This window comes from Pan paniscus, chromosome 13 (genome assembly GCF_029289425.2).
Source record: "Pan paniscus chromosome 13, NHGRI_mPanPan1-v2.0_pri, whole genome shotgun sequence".
Classification (NCBI taxonomy): Eukaryota; Metazoa; Chordata; class Mammalia; order Primates; family Hominidae; genus Pan; species Pan paniscus.
In genome coordinates, this window is record NC_073262.2 from 54,177,522 (window position 1) to 54,196,859 (window position 19,338).

Below are 19,338 nucleotides of genomic sequence, written 5' to 3' on the forward strand. Positions count from 1 at the left end.
CTGGTCTTAAACTCCTGGACTCAAGCAGTCCTCCCACCTCCTAAAGTGCTGGGATTACAGGTGTGAGCCACTATTCCTGACCTAATTTTTTAAGTTTTCTGTTAAAATGTTCGAATATGATACAATATGATATTTGATTCAGTTTGATACTTTGTATTATGTACTTTATCTTATTTTTATATTCCTGGTTACTAGCACTTTTATTTTTATATTCCTGGTTACTAGTCATGGTGAACACCTTTTTCTGTTGGCCATTTATATTTATTTTGCCATAAATTATCTATTCTTAGTCTTCCAAGTCCTATTTTGAGGGCGAGGGGAATAATTTATCAGTGAATTTTAGAGTTCTTTATTCTTTTTCAATATTAATATTTTTGTTATGTATGCTATAAATGTTTTCTCCCAGTCTGACATATTTGTATTTATTTGTTATAGAAACATTTAAAATTTTATGATCAAATTGGCCAGACTTTTATACTTCTAGATTTTGGAATTTGCCTGGGAAGGCTTTCCCCTTTATATTTTAAAATAATTGTGGCCGGGCTGAGTGGCTGATGCCTGTAATCCCAGCATTTTAGGAGGCCAAAGCAGGCAGAGGGCTTGAGCCCAGGGGTTTGAGACCAGCCTGGGCAACCTAGTGAGCCTCTACCAAAAAAAAAAAAAAATTAGCCTAGAATGGCATATACACCTGTAGTCCTAGCTATTCTGGTGGCTGAGGCTGGAGGATTGCTTGAGTCCATGAAGTCGAGACTGCAGCGAGCTGTGATCATGCCACCACACTGCAGCCTGGGTGATAGAGTGAGACCCTGTCTCTAAAAATAAAAAAAAAAGTATTCTCTATTATTCTTTGTACTTCTACAATTTTGTATTTTACATCTAAATCTTTGGTACAGCTACAGTTTATGCTTTGAGATGGGTATCTAATTTTATTATTTTACTAAATAGATAACTGGTTACCTCAGATCATATAATTAAATAACCCTTTCTTGCTGATTTATAATTCTTTTAGGGTCTGTTTCTGGACTTCATCTATTTTTGTATCTATTGCCATGCTAAATCAATATTTTGTATCTATTGCCATGCTAAATCCATATTTAATTTTAATAGCTTTATAGTATGTTTTGTTCTTTTTTAGTTGAGTCCCTAAGTATTATCATTTTCAAATTTTACTTGATTATCCTTGCAGCTTTTTCAAATTTTAGGGTTAGCACAGTTTCTTTAAATGCTATTGGGATTTATATTGGAATTGAATGCATTGGTTTATTTCAGGGAAAATTAGAACTTTACAGTATTCCCTTCCTTAAATATAATAGGTCTAACACTTATTTAGACCTTCTTGTATGTCATTTAATAAAGACAGTTGTCTTCATACAAAGATTGTTCATATCAATCCTAAAGTATTAGGCTTTTGAGGATATTATGAATGAGATCCAGGGTTTTAAACTAAGAGTTGTGAAGTAGTCTGGTGAACTATGAAGATGATTTGGCTTACCATTTCTATATATATTAATAGGGGAGATCTAAGATAAGGCATGTATATATGTGGGCACATTGCATACATCTATACATTCTTGTTTTTTGAGACAGGGTCTCCCTCTGTCATCCAGGCTGGAGTACAGTGGTGCAGTTATGGCTCACTGCAACCTCAAATTTCCAGGCTCAAGCAATCCTCCCACCTCAACTTCCTCAGTAGCTGGGGCTATAGATGCACCACCACACCTGGCTAATTTTTTGGTTTTTAGTAGAGATGAAGTCTCACTATGTTGCCTAGGCTGGTCTCAAACTCCTGAGCTCAAGCAATCCTCCTGCATCAGCGTCCCAAAGTGCTGGCATTATAGGCATGATTCACTATGCCCAGCAAATGTTTAAGATAGTAGGTGAGACCAATGAGCCAAAACTGATGCTTTGCTCTAGGTTTGGGTTTTTTTTTTTAAGTTATTGAATAATGCTTTTCATTAATTTGAGTTAGATAATGAAAGTTTTCTGATATCATTAATATGAAACATGTAATAAAAGAGCATTATATAAAATAGAAGGTTTGGTTAAAAAAAAAACCGTAATACCTAATACTTATAATCATGTTTGCACATATCAAAAATTAAGAATAATTTATTTAAGTGAGTTGTTATTCACTTACTCCAGCAGTAGATGGATGAGATGGGATGGAAGATACCGTTGTCTGTTGGGTAGCAACTGAAGATGATCGTTGTTGTGGGAGCTCTGTGGTTTTTGCATGTTTGTAAGCTGAAAAAAAGGGGGCAAATTCTTTATAAGAAGAAAAATGGCTAGGTATCCTTTAATCTGTGTTTAGCAGCTGAGTGATGTCTTTTTCCCCCAACTTAGAATGATTTCCAAAAAGAGAAATCAAAGAAAATGAAACATCTAACTTCATGCAGCCCTCCACAATTCTAGTCTTTTCTCATTAAAGGAAAGGATGAAAAATTTTAAAATTTGTTTTTGTACTCAAAGCATCTCTTATAGTAACCATCAATGAGCTGGCCGGGTGGGACTGCCAAAATCAGCGCCAGGCACTTGTACCTGTTGAGACTGCAAAGACACCCCCGTCGCTGTAAGTCGAAAGGTGGTGGTCTGGTGCTTCTGAATGCTCAGACTTCTCCTCACCCCCACTGATGCTCAGTGCACTGGCAGATCGTGACTGCTCCCGGCTCCGGCGCTGAGCTTGGACTGGGAGAGATGCAGTTGGGGGAGATGTAGCAAACATGAAATTTCTATGGTAGTAATGCCTAACAGTGATTGAATCTCAGTTATTGTTATCTTTGCCAAGCATGGTTTTAAGTACTTTCCCATGGGTCAAACCCTCACAGTTATTCTGATGTAGGTTTGTCTTTCTTATTTTTACAGATGAGAGCTTAAGTACATGACCAAAGGTCATGGAACAGTTAAGTTGTACAGCCAGGCTTCAAATCCAAGAGTCTATTTGTAACATCTCCCCTCCACCCTGCCAATTTTCCTGGCTCACCAAAATGAATAAATAGTAATATTCACATTCAGACTCCATCTTTAACTTCTCCAGAAAGTCCTCCCTAACTGCAAATCAATTTAGAGTCTTTCTCTGTGTTCCCAAAATACCATGGGCAGACCTTTAAAATTGCACATGTCAGAATGCAACCATGGATTTACTTCTGTGTCTTCATCAGAAAACTGGAGTATAAATCCTTTGAGGACTGTCTCTACATAATATCCTTTTTTTTTTTTTTTTTTTTTTTTTTTTTTTTTTGAGATGGGGTCTCTGTTGCTCAGGCTGAAGGGCAGTGGTACAATCACGGCTCACTGCAGCTTCAACCTTCTAGGCTCAAGCTATCCTCCCACCTCAGCCCCCTGAACAGCTGGTACTACAGGTGTACAACACCACTCGCGGCTAATTTTTTTTTACTGTTTGTAGAAAAGGGGTCTCATTCTCTTTTCCAGGCTAGTATTCTGCTTTTTAACATGAAAAGAAGGAAGGAAGTTGTGCAGCCTGCTTTGTGTAATGAATAAACTTCCTTGATGCAATAGAGCTCAGGAAGTTCTACAGGTCAAATCCTTTCTCTTCCCTTTGCCTATGTATTTTCATTATTTCTCCAATAGAATTACTACTGTTTTTTCTTTGGAAAAAAAATTAGAAATGATAATAATGGGAGACATGCACTGAGGCAGTGAAACAAAATTTTTTCTAACTTGAACTTATCTAGAAAGTAAGTTTTGCTCACTAGTTAACAAGGTATTTTTATGCCAAATGGGCAGCTCAGAAAGTGGAAAACTCTGGAGGGAAGGAACTTCAGAGCCCAAATGAAAGTCATTGACTCTAGCATACTAAATGGTGATGTTTATGTTGTAAGCCTTTTTCAGCTAACACACCATTAATCATGTGTAAGCTTCGGGACTGGATGTTGTCTTCTGCTGGATCATAGTCAAAAACCGAACCAGGATTAGTACGCCAGACACGTAAACCTGAAAGGGAAACCAGTGATCAGAACAAGTGTTCTTGGAGTTTTCCAATAACTTGAAAACCAAGGCATGAATTTTAACCACCACCAAAGGATTGAATCACACTTATTCCAGCTTAGGTTCTGGGTCATGTCTTTTCCTCAGAGGAGAACAAAGATAAGGTAGAAATCAGCTTTGTAAACTATGAGATAATAGGAGCTTTCTTGCACCTCTAAAAAAACAGATTGAAGTCCTTTATGTTTTGACTCGATGTAGATAATGCTACTTTTGTTCTTCTACCCCCTCACTTAAAGTTAATCCCCTCCCCCAACCCAGGCTCAGTTACCTGTAATAGTCTCCTGATCTTGGTCATTCCGTTTTTGTTCCATTTCTACCACTTTCCTCTGAATACCTCGGTAGTTAATGTCACTGAAGTCCTGCATGTTCTTCTTTACTCGTTCAGTGATAGGATCTGTCACCACTGGTGTGAAGCAACCCTTGTGTTTCTCAAAGTCTTCATGATATTTCACCTGAAATGTCATGAATTTGCTTTATGAAAATATGATGGTGTGACTATATCCCTTTTTACACATTCTGACAGGCAGCCAGCCAATCCTAAAGAATTCCTGACTCACCGTTGAGATGTGCCGTTGGGTCTCCCTCACCCGTCTCATCTCGGGGGTATCCAATACATAGGCAGCTTTGCCTTGTATTTGTTTCCGGAAACTATCAGAATAAAGAACCTGATGGAGGAGAGACCATGAATGAGTGGTGCTGTCCTAAATCTGAAACCTCAAAGCCTTTCCAGCAGATAGAGATGGATAGGAGTTGGTGAGGGACGCTTGGGTCAACTGAAGGGGCCCAGTGAGACACATGACCAATTTTGGAACAGGCTAATCTGGGGACCAGAAGGGCCCGCCAGCGGAAGAGAAAGGACTTGTTTTGACTTCGAAAATGAAACTCATTTTCAAAGAAGGGTCACGGTATAATTTTGAAAAGAAAAAGTGACCTCTTGAAATTTGCTAGGAATTACAGCATCAACATATTCGATGGTATTTGGCTCTAAATCTGATATTGAAGGGAATTTGAAAGAACTGTCCTTTAAAACAAGTGATTATTTTCCTTAGATTATGTCCAGACTTCATAAACCAATATGCTAATATAGAAATCAAAGTCCTCCAGACACTAAAACCCCAAAATATATCCAAAGAAGGCATCCATTTCAGAGTATTACCCATGTCATAAAGTATCTTAAAACTAAAGGAGAGCAGAAGATTGAGGATGTTAGGAAGTAAATTTGTTATAGTTGGTTATGTAGAACTACCTCAAAGTATAGGGGAAGGAAAACATTGGCAATTAACTTGTTATGTTTAGTATGATGGTTTGGAATGTAAAAGCACAGTTAATGTCTATTTTAGTGTAAATTTTCAGTTGAATAAGTGCAAATTTTTATGGTGTTAAAACGTTACTTTCCAAGATGTTGCATTTTTCTCTTAAAATTTTAGTGTGTTTTTCAGTTGAATGAGAAAGGCGTGTTTTTATGATGTTAAAATGTTATTTTCCAAGTTGTTGCACTATTTCTTTTTAGTCCTAGAAAATACCGAGCTAATGTTTTCTTGGTTGCGCTTAGCTCTCTCCATCTCTGGAGTAACAGGTGTCGGAGTTGCTTTTCTCATGTTCTCTTTGTACAATACCTAGGGAAGCCAAAAGAGCATCTAGGCATCAGACAGACAGCAGAAAACCAGGTCTGAAAATCGTCACTTAGCTGGTGTTATGGCTCATGTTATGGCTCAGTTATATCACACTGAAGGTAAAGCTATTAAAATGTTACGGTAGGAAGCAAAAGTTTAAGAAAGAAGTAAAATCACTGTGACCTCGTGGGGTTGGTTTGTTGTTTTTAAGTGGACAAGGAAGAATTTTTAAAGATACACAAAAGTTTTGGAAAAACTGTAAGATAAATTAGTGGTACAACCATGTTTGCCAGGGCTGTTAAGATTTTAAGGATTTATTTTTCCTAAAATACCGAGCTAAAGTTTTCTTGATTGCGTTTCACTCTTTCCATCTCAGGAGTAAAGGGTGTGGGGGTTGCTTTCCCCAGGTTCTCTTTGTATAACACCTGTGAGATACAAAGTCATGCCCGAAAGTCACTACGAGGTAATAATCACTATTAATTATATTGCAAGTTGGGGGGAAATGCTATGTTTAATCTATTACTATTAGTGAGAACACCTCTCAAGAAGAAAGCTTAAAAATAGTTAATGGCTACAGTAAATGTAGTGTGATATTTAGAGCAGATGCAAATGTAACTGGCATTTTGTTTGTTTTTAACCTGGGGCAGGGTTAGGAGCAAGCCAAACTGCAAGAGTTATTTTGCAAAATTAAAAGCACTTTTGTTTCTCAAGACAATACCGAGCTAATGTTTTCTTGATTGCGTTTGACTCTCTGCATCTCAGGAGTGACAGGGGTTGGGGTGGCTTTCCCCACATTTTCTTTGTACAAAACCTATGGGAATCCAATGGGTCCAAAAAGCCAAAAAGAAAAAGAGTTAACAGTTACCAAAAAAGGAAATGGTACAGATAACTTTTGATTATCTTTAGGGCCCCAAACCATTTGGGCAATTAGGTTAGATGGAAAGTAGTATGTTTCCTAAGGAAGTTAAGTGTAGTTACAGCAAGACACAACTAGGATAGGCACCTGCCCTGAAACCCTTGAGTACTGCAAGAGAGACCTGTGGTGTTCCTCAAAAGGATGAGAAACCACCATCATTTTACCGCTAGTCTCTCAATGTCAAGCCCCTGAGAGATGATCTAAACAGGAGTTACAGGCATGAGCTTCAATCACACTGAGAAGGTTGAGGCTGCTCCTAATACATCAGCTGTTTTTTTTTGTTTTGTTTTGTTTTGTTTTGTTTTGTTTTGTTTTTGAGACAGAGTCTTGCTCTGTCACCCAGGCTGGAGTGCAATGGCACGATCCCTGCTCACTGCAACCTCCGCCTCCCGGGTTCAAGTGATTCTTCTGCCTCAGCCTCCTGAGTAGCTGGGATTACAGGCGTGCACCACCATGCCCGGCTAATTTTTGTATTTTTTAGTAGAGACGGGGTTTCACTATGTTGGTCATGCTGGTCTTGAACTGCTGACCTTGTGATCCGCCCACCTTGGCCTCCCAAAGTGCTGGGATTACAGGCGTGAGCCACCACACCTGGCCCACAGCAGCTGTTTTTTTACTGGACTGTTTTGCAGCACTTAAACTCTCATAGACATATCAGTAAAACTGTAGGCCCTCAGACAAAGCAAAGGGTTTCCCCTACCCTCTTTTTCTTTGCTATCCTCAATGCACTGCCTCTTGCTTTAGTTTCATACAACATCCAGCTTATCATTAAGGAATAAGGTTTTTGGCTCTTATATCACTATCATGGCGAATCAGTGGAAAATGAGAAACATAGTAATACATCGTGATAAATCCTCAACCTCGGTATCTCCCCTCAGTGTCATTCTTGGAAACGTGGGAGATTTAGGAAATGACATTGAAGAGGAAGAATTCTGTTGAAATAGTGATTCTCAACGTGGGGTCCTTGGACAGCAAGGTCAGTAATGAGAACTTGTTAAAAATGCAAATTCTCTGGCCCCCTCTATAACAGACCTACAGAATGAGAAACTAGAGCAGGACCCAGCAATCTGGCTTCACAAACCCTGCACGTTATTCTGATGCATGCTAATGTTTTAGAAGCACTGTACTCAAGTACTGGAGAAACCTACAGACAGTGGAAATGTGGACACCACAAGGTTGTTTGCTACTGAAAGCTGAAGTCCCCCTGCAAACCTCAATCCCTAGGTAATTTACAACCATATATAATGTCACAGAGCGCACAAGCTTACAGGAAATGGTTTACTAAAGTTTGCAGTTAAAGACTACAGTAAAACTAAAGAACAACAACAACAACAAAAAAAACGAAAACTGGTAAAACAAAAAGCCATTCTGGTGACACTTTCATTTTTAAGTAAATTGATAATCAATAATTGCCAAAACTACTATTGGATCATAATTTATATCATTATTCTTGAAGGAGGGGATCAGGGATTATTTTTCCCAAGGTCTCTTTGTCCAAATCTGACAGGGTAAATTAGAACCTGAAGTCATTGACACAAAAACACAACAAAATCATATTTAAGAAAGAGCCCCATTGGACCTACTCTACCACCCCACACGTACCCGTCCTAAATTTCAAGCATATCTAAAACAAAGAGACCTTGGGGGTAGTGGATAGAGAGTAAGTTTGGAGAGAGAGAAGCAAAAGGATGTTTTATAGGAAAATCTGCTACTTCTTGATATTAGAACTTTATGGATTAAAGCAACCTTGTTATTATGGGGTTAGGCTAGAAGTAGCCCAAAGGAAAAAAGGGTAAATTTGCTAAAGAAATTCACAAAATTTAAGTTGTCTTTAAAAAGTAGGATTAATATGTATTATTTTAAATCATAAAAGTAGTTTTTAAAATCAGTAAGTAGTTTTTTTCTTTTCTCGCCAAGTACCGAGCTAATATTTTCTTGATTGTGTTTGACTCGCTCCATCTCGGGAGTGACAGGTAAAGGAGTTCCCTTGCCCATGTTTTCTTTGTATAACACCTGTGCGATGAGAAAGCATCCAGAAAAACAACCATGAGTAACATTTCATTTGTTGAGAGGTTTTAAGGGTAAGGTCAACTTCCTTGTTAAGAAAACACAGTCGTCCAAGGAGCCAGAAGTTATATGCTGACAAAATGCCACCAACTACTTTAGTGGAAGCTGTTGTTGGGATGGGGAATCTGCACCCTCTAGAGAAGCAGGGACCTCAGCTGCTGGGGAAAGGCTGTCAGAGTTATCCATGTTATTTTTTTTCATTTTTGTGAGTACGGTGCCTCCTAAACAATCACATGAGGATTTGAGACTGTTAGAACTCAGTGTTGTTATCCACACAAACGGAAAAACTCATTTTTAAAAAATGATTGAAAATATCAGATGAAATAAAAAATTAAAATTAACTTTATTATGGAAATGGTGTTAGGCTAGAAGTAGCCCAAAGGAAAAAAGGATAAATTTGCTAAAGAAAGAAGAAGTTCACAAAATTTGTCTTCAGAAAATAGGATTAATATGTATTATTTTAAATCATGAAATAGTTTTTAAAATCAGTAAGTAGTTTTTTTCTTTTCTTGCCCAAGTACCGAGCTAATATTTTCTTGATTGTGTTTGACTCTCTCCATCTCAGGAGTGACAGGTAGAGGGGTTCCCTTGCCCATGTTTTCTTTGTATAACACCTGTGCGATAAGAAAGCAACCAGAAAAACAACCATGAGTAACATTTCATTTGTTGAAAGGTTTTAAGGGTAAGGTCAGCTTCCTTGTTAAGAAAAAACACAGTTGTCCAAGGAGCCAGAAGTTATATGCTGACAAAATGCCACCGACTACTTTAGTGGAAGTTGTTGTTGGGATGGGGAATCTGCACCCTCTAGAGAAGCAGGGACCTCAGCTGCTGGGGAAAGGCTGTCAGAGTTATCCATGTTATTTTTTTTTTCCTTTTTTGTGAGTACCATGCCTCCTAAACAATTATATGAGGATTTGAGACAGTTAGAACTCAGTGGTGTTATCCACACAAACGGAAAAACTCATTATTTTAAAAAAAAGATTGAAAATACCAGATGAAATAAAAAATTGAAATTAACTGTATTATAGAAATGGGAATGGTGTTAGGCTAGAAGTAGCCCAAAGGAAAAAAGGATAAATTTGCTAAAGAAATTCACAAAATTTAAGTTGTCTTTAAAAAGTAGGATTAATACGTATTATTTTAAATCATGAAAGTTTTCAAAATCATTAAAAAGTAGTTTTTTTCTTTTCTTGCCAAAGTACCGAGCTAATATTTTCTTGATTGTGTTTGACTCTTTCCATCTCGGGAGTGACAGGTAAAGGAGTTCCCTTGCCCATGTTTTCTTTGTATAACACCTGTGCGATAAGAAAGCATCCAGAAAAACAACCATGAGTAACATTTCATTTCTTGGGACGTTTTAAGGATGAGGAAAAAACACAGTCATCCAAGGAGCCGGAAGTTATATGCTGACAAAATGCCACCGACTACTTTAGTGGAAGCTGTTGTTGGGATAGGGAATCTGCACCCTCTAGAGAAGCAGGGACCTCAGCTGCTGAGGAAGGGCTGTCAGAGTTATCCATGTTATTTTTTTTCATTTTTGTGAGTACGGTGCCTCCTAAACAATCACATGAGGATTTGAGACTGTTTGTTAGAACTCGGTGTTGTTATCCACACAAATGGAAACATTCATTATTTTTAAAACATGTTTGTAAATATCAGATGAAGTAAAAAGTTGACATTAACTATTATAGAAATGGGAAAGTATATCCTTTTGTAATATAAGATATATTAGAAGCAAAGAAGGGAAATGGGCTTAAAACAAAAATAAGTAAATGTAAAGAAAGATCAGTTTAATTCTGAAGTTAAGTGGCATTTTCCCCCTTTCTTTCCAAAATACCGAGCTAAGGTTTTCTTGATTGTGTTTGACTCTCTGCATCTCAGGAGTGATGGGGATTGGAATTCCTGTCCCCAGGTTTTCTTTGTATAGCACCTGTATGATGAGAAAGCATCCAGAACAAAAAAAGCAATCAATCAGTCATTTTCCCCCTGCTTTGGAGCAGTTGGGAGTGGGAAGGGAGGGAGGAAGAGAGTAAGTTAGAGGAAGAGAAATACCAGAAGCTTTTAGACTCAACCTGTTTGTTTGAGCCTAAAGACATCTTCAAAAGCAAAGGAATGCAGGAAAGAGCAGCAAAAACTAAGAAATAGGAAAAGAAAGGTTGTTATTTTCATTGTTTGAACTAATCTCTGCAGCACTGAGCAACCGTGAAAGAGCAATTAGTCTTTTCCCACCTTGTTACAAGGAGGGAAAAAAGTAGAAACAGACAAGAAACCAAGGAAGTTACTTTTGATTTGAAAATGCTATTAATCACGTAGGGATATTTGGGTTTTACAAACATTGTGTATATGGAGACACATACACACAACTCTTCTTTTGTTCACTTTCAAAAGAAGTCAAAGTATTTAATTTTTAGTTTGGGTGAACATATTGAGAACAACGATGTTTAAGGCAAATGGAGAGCAATGATAAGGTGCTAAAAAAGAAACTTCAAAATATCTGTACAAATAACAGTAGAGATAGAAAAGGTTAGAATAAGAAACGAGGCTAATAGTCGGATCTTTGCAAAATACATTTGTTTAAGCTTTAGGTTCAGATCAAATTTGCCAAAGCAGTATAAATGTGGATGCTTAGACACTGAGAATGTTACATTTGTAAAAGCAGGAATATAATACTGAACACTTTTTTTTATTAAGTTAAATGATTATATTAATGTTTTACCAAAATGGGGAAAACTGATTCATAGGAAATGGCAGCATTAAGTTGGGAAAAAGACAGGTCAAAATTTTTATTGGGATGAGTTGATTAGATTTTTAAAATCTAGCCATTAATCTTTTTAAACATTTTTTAAAAATAATTAAAGGGATTTTTTATTTTTAAATACCGAACTAAAGTTTTCTTGATTGTGTTTGACTCTCTCCATCTCTGGAGTGATGGGGATTGGAATCCCTTTTCCAACGTTTTCTTTATACAACACCTGTATGACACAAGAAAGCATCCAGAAAAAACAAGAGCAGTCAAAACAGCCCTTTCATCTACCTTGTGGGGAACCTGGTATAAAACTACAGACGTCAGACAGAAAAGACAGATTCAACAAGTCAACCTCTCTGTTCAGGCACAGATCTGGGTGAGAACTGTTTTGTATTTCCTTAGTGAAATATCAGTGTATTTGATATTCATCTTTTTATTGTAACTTGAATATATTTATTTCCTGTGCCAGGAATTAAGGAAAAAAATACAAATAATTTCCTAAGACCACTAAAATACTCAGTGTACAATAGAAAAATTGCTTAAGTTAGATTAGCAAGTATTTATTTTCTCTACAAAAAGCGTTTGTCTTACGGTCTAACAGATATTTAACAGGCCAAATCTATGCAATATGGCAATTTGGTCTTTGTCATTAAGTTCAAGTTGTTGTAGAGATGGTCAAGTATAGAGGTTCAATATGTGGCATTGTCTATTTTCCACAGTATCTAATAGGCTTATACACCACTGGGCAATTTTGCCTAAATGCAATCTGTGTAAAAATTAACACAAATGGTTACTTTAAAAAAAGTCCAGGATCATCAGGATCATTAAGGTTTCAAATAGATACAAATAATAATATACTTACTGTAGTATACAAGAAAATAATTAGAAAATAATTTTGAAAATTGTTGCAAGCCTTTCAATAAAAGGAATAATAATTACAACCCACAGGGAAAACAATGAGTATAACATTCCAAAAGACATATTAACATTGAAAATTTAACAAAATTGAAGGATTGTTAGTGAATAGTAATTAAAAAACAAAACAGAACAAAAAGACAGTGGGACCAAAGAAAGTTACTGATCTAATTATGTCAAAGAATCAAACTTTTAGAATATATTTAAACTGACAATTAAAAATATTTTGGATTAATTCCCACTCCCCAGAAAAAAATCTATCTAAATTTTCCTAATGACATTTGATTCTCCATCACAGGTATAAGTGAACCTAAGGTCTTGATATAGAAGCTTCAGAGTTGTATATAATACACAAATAATTTGTGTGTTAGAGTTTTTCAGCAACAATATTAATAAAAGATAACATTAAATATAAGCTCATGATCTGATTTGTATATTAAAAAAAATCAGAAGGCCTGGATTTCTATTCATGAAATGGCTTGTTTTGAATAAGTATCAAAATAAGATTTCTATCTTCCTTTTTTTTTTTTTTTTTGAAACAGGGTCTCACTCCTGTTGCCTAGGCTGGAGTACAGTGGCACGATCACGGCTCACTGCAGCCTTGACTTCCTAGGGTTCAGATGAACCTCCCACCTCAGCCTCCCAAGTAGCTGAGACTACAGGCACGTGCCACCACGCTTGGCTAATTTTTTCTATTTTTAGCAGAGATGGAATTTCACCATGTTGGCTAGGCTGGTCTCGACCTCCTGGGCTCAAGTGATCTGCCTGCCTCGGCCTCCCAAAGTGCTGAGATTACAGGTGTGAGCCACCACGCCTGGCCCCAAATAAGATTTCTTTTGGTTTCAATATGGAGCAATTTTCTTTCTTGGTGCTATTGTTTATCTGAATAGGGTCTGTGTTAAGATGATCCCTGTTCCTAAGGAAGAACCACCATTTCTATATGTGGCTTCAAGTCCAGTATCTTTTCTTGCATCTCTAACCCAGAAACATCAGATAAAAAGAGTTCCAAGTAAATAAGAGCTTTAGTGTTTGGTTTTTCTTTTCTGGAACTCAATTAACTTCAACAGTCCCACAACATAAAGATGAAAAGAGAAGGAAAGAAAGAAAAAGTTTTAAGGGACTATTTATTATAGAAAGTATAAAATGTTTGTTAGAATCAAATGGTGAGTAGGAGATCTGGAAAACAGAAGGATTCAGTTGATGTGATTAAAAAAAGATTTTGTTAAATTGATTATTATAAAGGGATGAACAGTGAGATGTTCTGTTTTGTAGAAATTATTATTTTTTAATATGGAGTTAAAGAGCTTTCTCCCAAATACCGAGCTAAAGTTTTCTTGATTGAGTTTGACTCGCTCCATCTCAGGAGTGACAGGTAGGGGAGTCCCCTTGCTCAAGTTCTCTTTGTACAATATCTGTGTGCACAAAACCAACAAACAAATCAACCTGGACCCATCTTTTAGGTAGACTTAACCTAAAAAAACAGCCTAAAAGAAGTATTTTTATTGTTGTTTTTATGATGAAGTACCTCAGTAACTTTTAAAAATAGAGTTAACTATAGATCCCCTTTGGACATTTAGTCACACACAGGATGTCTGTCTCTAAAAGACATCAGTAAAACACAGCTGCCAGGCTGCCGGCAGGAGTGGCTTGACTTATGTAGGCCTTCTCTCAAAGACCAGAGTATCAAATAGCATTCAAACTAATTGAAATTAATATCCATGAGTTGGTAACATTAAATTAGGGAACCAAAGAAAGACGAGAGAGAGAGACAGGTAGGTTTGGGGGAACAAAATAAAGAATAAATGTTGAAAGCTAAATAATACTAGCTTTCAATGATACTGAAAGTTTTCCAAAGGAAAAATTAATTTATATCTTACATAGCATACAAAAAATAGCCGAGACAAGTAAATTATATTTACTGTGAATTGCTGTGTTGTCTTTGAATGAAAATGTTTAAGAATGACATTCTTTTAAGAAAAGCTGCAAACCAGTGACCTCTAATGAGACTGGAGACTAGTATTGTAAGTGAAGTAACTCAGGAATGGAAAACCAAACATTGTATGTTCTCACTGATATGTGGGAGCTAAGCTATGAGGATGCAAAGGCATAAGAATGATACAGTGAACTTTGGGGACTTGCAGGAAAGAGTGGGAGTGAGGCGAGGGAATAAAACACTACAAATATGGTGCAGTGTATACTGCTCGGGTGATGGGTGCACCAAAATCTCACACGTCACCACTAAAGAACTTAGTAACCAAATACCACCTGTACCTCCCAAACTTATGGAAAAATAAATAAACATCTAAACATAAAAAAAAAAAACCTTAAAAGCTGCAAACACAAAGAATACATTAAACAGCCACAATAAATACAAATAAAATTCTAATTAACATTGTCCTTTTGAAAGGGTGTTAGATTTTACTTTTGACTGTGTCACACCAGTTAGAAACACCTACTGTTATTAAAGGAGGAATGGAGGAAGAAAACAGAGTATTACAGGTTTTTAAAGAAAGTGATAAATATCTATGTTTTAGAGAAAACACAGTTAAAATTTCACACCAGAACTAAATACTAAATTAGATTCGGGTTGAAAACTGAGGTAATATTTGGTATCATTATTTTCATTATATGAATTTAGTAATTTTACATTTGTAAGGTGTTATTATTTTAAATAAAATTAAGGAATTTTTTTTTTTTTTTTGGCCCCCTAAGAAATACCGAGCTAAAGTTCTCTTGATTGCGTTTGACTCTCTCCATCTCTGGAGTGATAGGTGTTGGGATTCCTTTCCCCAAATTTTCTTTGTACAAAACCTGTGAGATACAAGAAAGTACCCAGAGGACATTTAAAACAAGCACAGAGAGTAAGGAAGGAAGGAAATGGGGGAAGGGGTTATATGTGAGGAGGCAGTTTTTTAGTAAGTAATATTTAGTAAGGATAATGTTTTCACTTTTTTCACAGTTTTAATGATAAACTCTACAATGCTAATTCTGGAAATGAAAAAGTACAATGGAAAGCATTAAGTTATATAACGCTGAGGAATCTTGTTAATTCTACTTATAGTATTTCAAATCTAGTCAAGTCACTGAAAATGTTCAAGTATAATCGGAAATGTGAGTCATTTTGTATTAACATAATTTTGGTCAGGTAATAATACACAACACACACAGACACACACAGAATTGCTGTTAAGATGTTACTTTCTTTAAAAAAGATGGGTTATTGTGGTAAATTTTTTATGGGAAATAGTTTCTTATATGATATATTTGTAAATACCGAGCTAAAGTTCTCTTGATTGCGTTTGACTCTCTCAATCTCTGGAGTCACAGTGGTTGGAATGCCTGTTCCCAAGTTTTCTTTGTACATAACCTGTAGAAAATAATTAGAATACCCAGAAAGGTAAAATGACCGTAAATCCTTTAGATAGCAGCCACATGTGGGCTATTTGGGGGAAACTCATAAAAACAATCTAGCTCTCAAATATAACATTCAAGGAACAGGGGGGAAAATTCCATGAATATTTATGTTGTCTTTTCCAAAATAGTAAAAATTTTACTACCTTGAAAACTGGGCACTAAATTATGCATTTTCTGTAACCACTTAGCACATGCCTAAAATGCATTAATAAATTTACCAATGAGAAAAATCTAACCATTTTGTTGCATCTAGCTTTGGTGCCTCAAATATAGTAGGCCTGCAGTAGACTTGTACTTAATGAATAGATTGCTTGGTTTAAAATTTTCCAATCATAGGATACTCTATTCCTTCAGGCTTATTGAGAATTTTCTTTTTGTTTTGTATGTTCTAATGAATGTTCCTCGCTGGCTCCTAATCTGTAGGAGCCTAGTCCCTGGATGTGAGATGGCTTAATCAGTTTATTTTTCAGGAAGAGCATCTTTACCTGAAATTTTTACTGCTAATTGCTGGATCAAGTAAACTAGTGTTTTCTGAATTGGGAGAAGTCCATATTTTTTAGTAGTAGTATCTAAGGACTATGCATTTTAATGAAAACATTAAGGAACCTCCACTCTCTGAGCCTCCTTAACTCTTAAGTTTTCAGCCTAAAGGACTGAATGGGTTCTTTTAAATGGATGGATTCCCTGGTGTATTAGTGCATGGCGAGGGGAGCAACGTACCCAGATTTTAATTCTTAAAATCAGTGACAAGCTAGGCGTGATAGCTTTGTTTTGCAAGGAAGCTTCTAGGAACCTTTGAACATCTACCTTCTTGGTAACAAAGTTGCATTTCTTTACTCTTCACCCAACAAAGCAGCAGAATTGATCTCGGACAACAGCACAAAGCAAAATTAAAGAAAACCAAGAAGTTGTAATGCAAAGTGACAAAGGAGCCTAGGCTAGCTTTCTCAACTCTTATTAGAGGACACAAAACTCTAAATGAAATTTGTACCACAAGGAAATCTGTACCACAGAGTATAAGCAGAGAGTGAGAAGGGAATGAGATCTAAATAATATGAACAACCTGCAAGAGAAATATCAAGTATCCTAAAGAAAATCAAATGAGAGTTCAGTCCTCCATTGACCAGGGGAATCCCAAGACCAAGGTCCTCCCCTTTTATTGGCCATAAACTATTTCCCAAACTTCACATAGTCTTTTGCTAGTAGCCAACACCTGCCTAGAATCTGCGTATGGATGGGAAAAGGGGTGGGTGCAGAGCCAGGGCTTGCTTGACAAAAGGTCAGGAGAAATGTGCTAACCTGATATTTCAGGTGTGGGGGACACGTGCCCTGCAATAAACTGCACAGGTGCCTGAAATTCCCATGACAGAACAGGCTTAATGTATAATATACCATTGTAGGTAGATCGCAGCCTGTACCACTGCATTTACTAGATGGAGAGAGCAAAGAATACAGGAGAAGAAACCTTGAAAGGGAGGGGAGAAGAGACTTCACTTGTCTACCCAGGGTCTTTTTGGACACTGGGAATCCTATCATTCATATGATGTGTCATACATACACACACACGTTTTATATATATACACAAAACCAAAGTATGTTATACTACTTATATGTTTATATGTATATGCTTTTAGTTAAATTACTTGAGATCATCCCAATAACCTTATTACTACCATCAAAACATTTTACTTTGGAAACGAATGGCATGATAATTAATTAAGAAGCCAAGTCCATGAGCTTCAAGTCAGTGACAGGTAGGAAAAGAAAGCCAAATCCCTTCTACTCCTTGATTATGAGAAGAGTGGTTTCTTATCTACTTTTGCAACCTGTAGTGACCCCATCAAGACTAAGGGAGAATTCACAACATCCCCAAGGCATGGAAGCTCTTGATAGGAAGCAGAAAGATGAGAGAGCAGCAGGGTAGCAATTGAGAGATGGCCAGTCACACAAATGGAAGCTGAGAGTATGGCCACTACCGAGCTAATGTGCTTCTGCGTCTCCTTCACACGTTTCACTTCAGGCAGGTCAGGGATTGGAGTTCCTTGTCCTATTGCTTCCTTATACTTCACCTGCAGATTTAAAAATGGGAAAAGAAAGGTATTATTACATGCTGGACTGTTATTCTTCCCAACATGTACATGTTTTTTGTAGCCCCCAAATTTAAAAAATTAACAATGTAAATAACGCAAGCTTTATACTTAGTGTGAATGGGACCTCATTCTGATACTGGGTAAGAGGAGAACAATTCCGAGGACAGGGACGCTTTGTCTCTCTCTCGTCTCTTTGGGGCAGGGATGGGGGCCCCTATTTAGACTGCAGCCCTTTCCTGTATACTCCAATGTCTTTATGCCCAGCAGGTCATTTGACTAGGATAAACAGATTCACATACATATATCCAGGAAGGTTGGTTCTTTGACTGTACCGGATTCTACCTTCTCACAAGCCTCTCTGTTTTTCAGATCTAATCTCTCCCTCATGAAAACCGCCAAGGCACTGCACTGAATATGAAATGACTCTAGCCACTGGTGTATACCGTGTGGTGGTGGTACACAGGCACCTATTTTAGCAATATAAACTGTTTCTGGTGACAGAGGCTTTGAGTGCAACTCATAGGTCATTGTAAATTATCAAAGGGAGGCAGAAAATATTGCAAGTGCATTCACTGTGTCTTTACCGAGCTAATGTGGTCCTGTGTTTGTTTCACTCTCATCATCTCAGGTGTCTTTCCGATAGCCGTTCCTGGTGAGACATCCTCTTTATATAAAACCTGGGCATTCAGAATCAGGACAGTGTTACACAGACGAAAAGAAAACCCAGCAGTTCCTGGAGAAAGACTAGGACACATGGCTTTTGTGAAAACAAGACACTAGACGATGTTCCCAGGCAAGTGCCAGAGCATCGCACCTGACATTTCCATGTCAGTATCAGTGACTCAGACCAGTTACACAACATGGATCTTTCCAGATCTTAAGATTTCTTCTAAGATTGTGGTATACCATACTAACACAGGATGAGAAGAACCAGGAAATGTTGATTAACAACAAAACCCTCCCCATATGTAACACAAAATCCATTAAAGAAATGCAAACTCAGTCAGTTATTTGGGGGAGGGATAACAAAAGAAATCACAATGTCAAAAAGAAATCCATCTTCTTAGAGCAAGACAACACATGTTACTGCCCTGGGATTAAAAAATTTAAAAATAAAAGTTACGTTGTTAGCAGATTTAAAGTTATTTCAAATGGTCTCTGGAGATGATTTTGGAGCAAAGTATTGGGGATTTTAGCAAATCACTGCTAGTATTACTAAGGAGGTTAGATGTTAATTGTGTGTATCAATATAAGGCTAGTATATTTTTAAAGAGGAGAGTGAAATGACTAGGTTAGCATTAAATGCAACATAAATAGTAAATATACCGAGCTGAAATTCTTCTGATTTTCTTTTACACGCAGTATTTCTGGCGTGTCTTGAACAACTGTAATTTTTCCTTTACTGTTTTTAAGGTCACACTGGTATTGAAGCTATGAAGAAAGAGTAAACATCTTGTTAAGATTTCAACATTGCTTTGTTTTCTTTATTTGTCCTATATTATGTGAAGAAAATTAAAATCCTGTATATTTTTAAAAAAGTCTATGCCACAATAATTATGGTCTGGTAGCCCA

General features: G+C 36.9%; 2 protein-coding genes across 10 annotated transcripts in view; one reads left to right on the forward strand and one right to left on the reverse strand.

The window, feature by feature from the left end:
• RIF1 (replication timing regulatory factor 1) overlaps nucleotides 1-19,338 on the forward strand; it is a 160,559-nt gene that overhangs the window by 77,759 nt on the left and 63,462 nt on the right. Inside the window, exons 39-40 of one of the 9 annotated variants that reach the window (XR_010109390.1) lie at nucleotides 7,413-7,510; nucleotides 18,395-18,483. The exons of 6 other annotated variants lie outside the window; for them this stretch is intronic. The gene's annotated coding sequence lies outside the window, so the exon portion shown is untranslated. Of the gene's footprint in view, nucleotides 1-7,412; nucleotides 7,511-18,394; nucleotides 19,057-19,338 lie in introns of those variants that run through there. 2 more of the 9 variants (XR_010109391.1, XR_004670161.3) reach the window with 2 other exon arrangements.
• NEB (nebulin) overlaps nucleotides 1-19,338 on the reverse strand; it is a 241,876-nt gene that overhangs the window by 2,453 nt on the left and 220,085 nt on the right. Inside the window, exons 163-181 of the mRNA XM_034954281.3 lie at nucleotides 19,093-19,197; nucleotides 18,351-18,443; nucleotides 17,653-17,745; nucleotides 15,537-15,629; nucleotides 14,981-15,073; nucleotides 13,582-13,674; nucleotides 11,481-11,573; nucleotides 10,439-10,531; nucleotides 9,804-9,896; nucleotides 9,123-9,215; nucleotides 8,455-8,547; nucleotides 6,337-6,429; nucleotides 5,951-6,043; nucleotides 5,529-5,621; nucleotides 4,563-4,670; nucleotides 4,274-4,457; nucleotides 3,859-3,951; nucleotides 2,539-2,685; nucleotides 2,138-2,244 (exon numbers count right to left, since the gene is read on the reverse strand). Coding sequence (XP_034810172.2) covers nucleotides 2,138-2,244; nucleotides 2,539-2,685; nucleotides 3,859-3,951; nucleotides 4,274-4,457; nucleotides 4,563-4,670; nucleotides 5,529-5,621; nucleotides 5,951-6,043; nucleotides 6,337-6,429; nucleotides 8,455-8,547; nucleotides 9,123-9,215; nucleotides 9,804-9,896; nucleotides 10,439-10,531; nucleotides 11,481-11,573; nucleotides 13,582-13,674; nucleotides 14,981-15,073; nucleotides 15,537-15,629; nucleotides 17,653-17,745; nucleotides 18,351-18,443; nucleotides 19,093-19,197 — 1,953 coding nt within the window. The remainder of the gene's footprint in view (nucleotides 1-2,137; nucleotides 2,245-2,538; nucleotides 2,686-3,858; nucleotides 3,952-4,273; nucleotides 4,458-4,562; nucleotides 4,671-5,528; nucleotides 5,622-5,950; nucleotides 6,044-6,336; nucleotides 6,430-8,454; nucleotides 8,548-9,122; nucleotides 9,216-9,803; nucleotides 9,897-10,438; nucleotides 10,532-11,480; nucleotides 11,574-13,581; nucleotides 13,675-14,980; nucleotides 15,074-15,536; nucleotides 15,630-17,652; nucleotides 17,746-18,350; nucleotides 18,444-19,092; nucleotides 19,198-19,338) is intronic.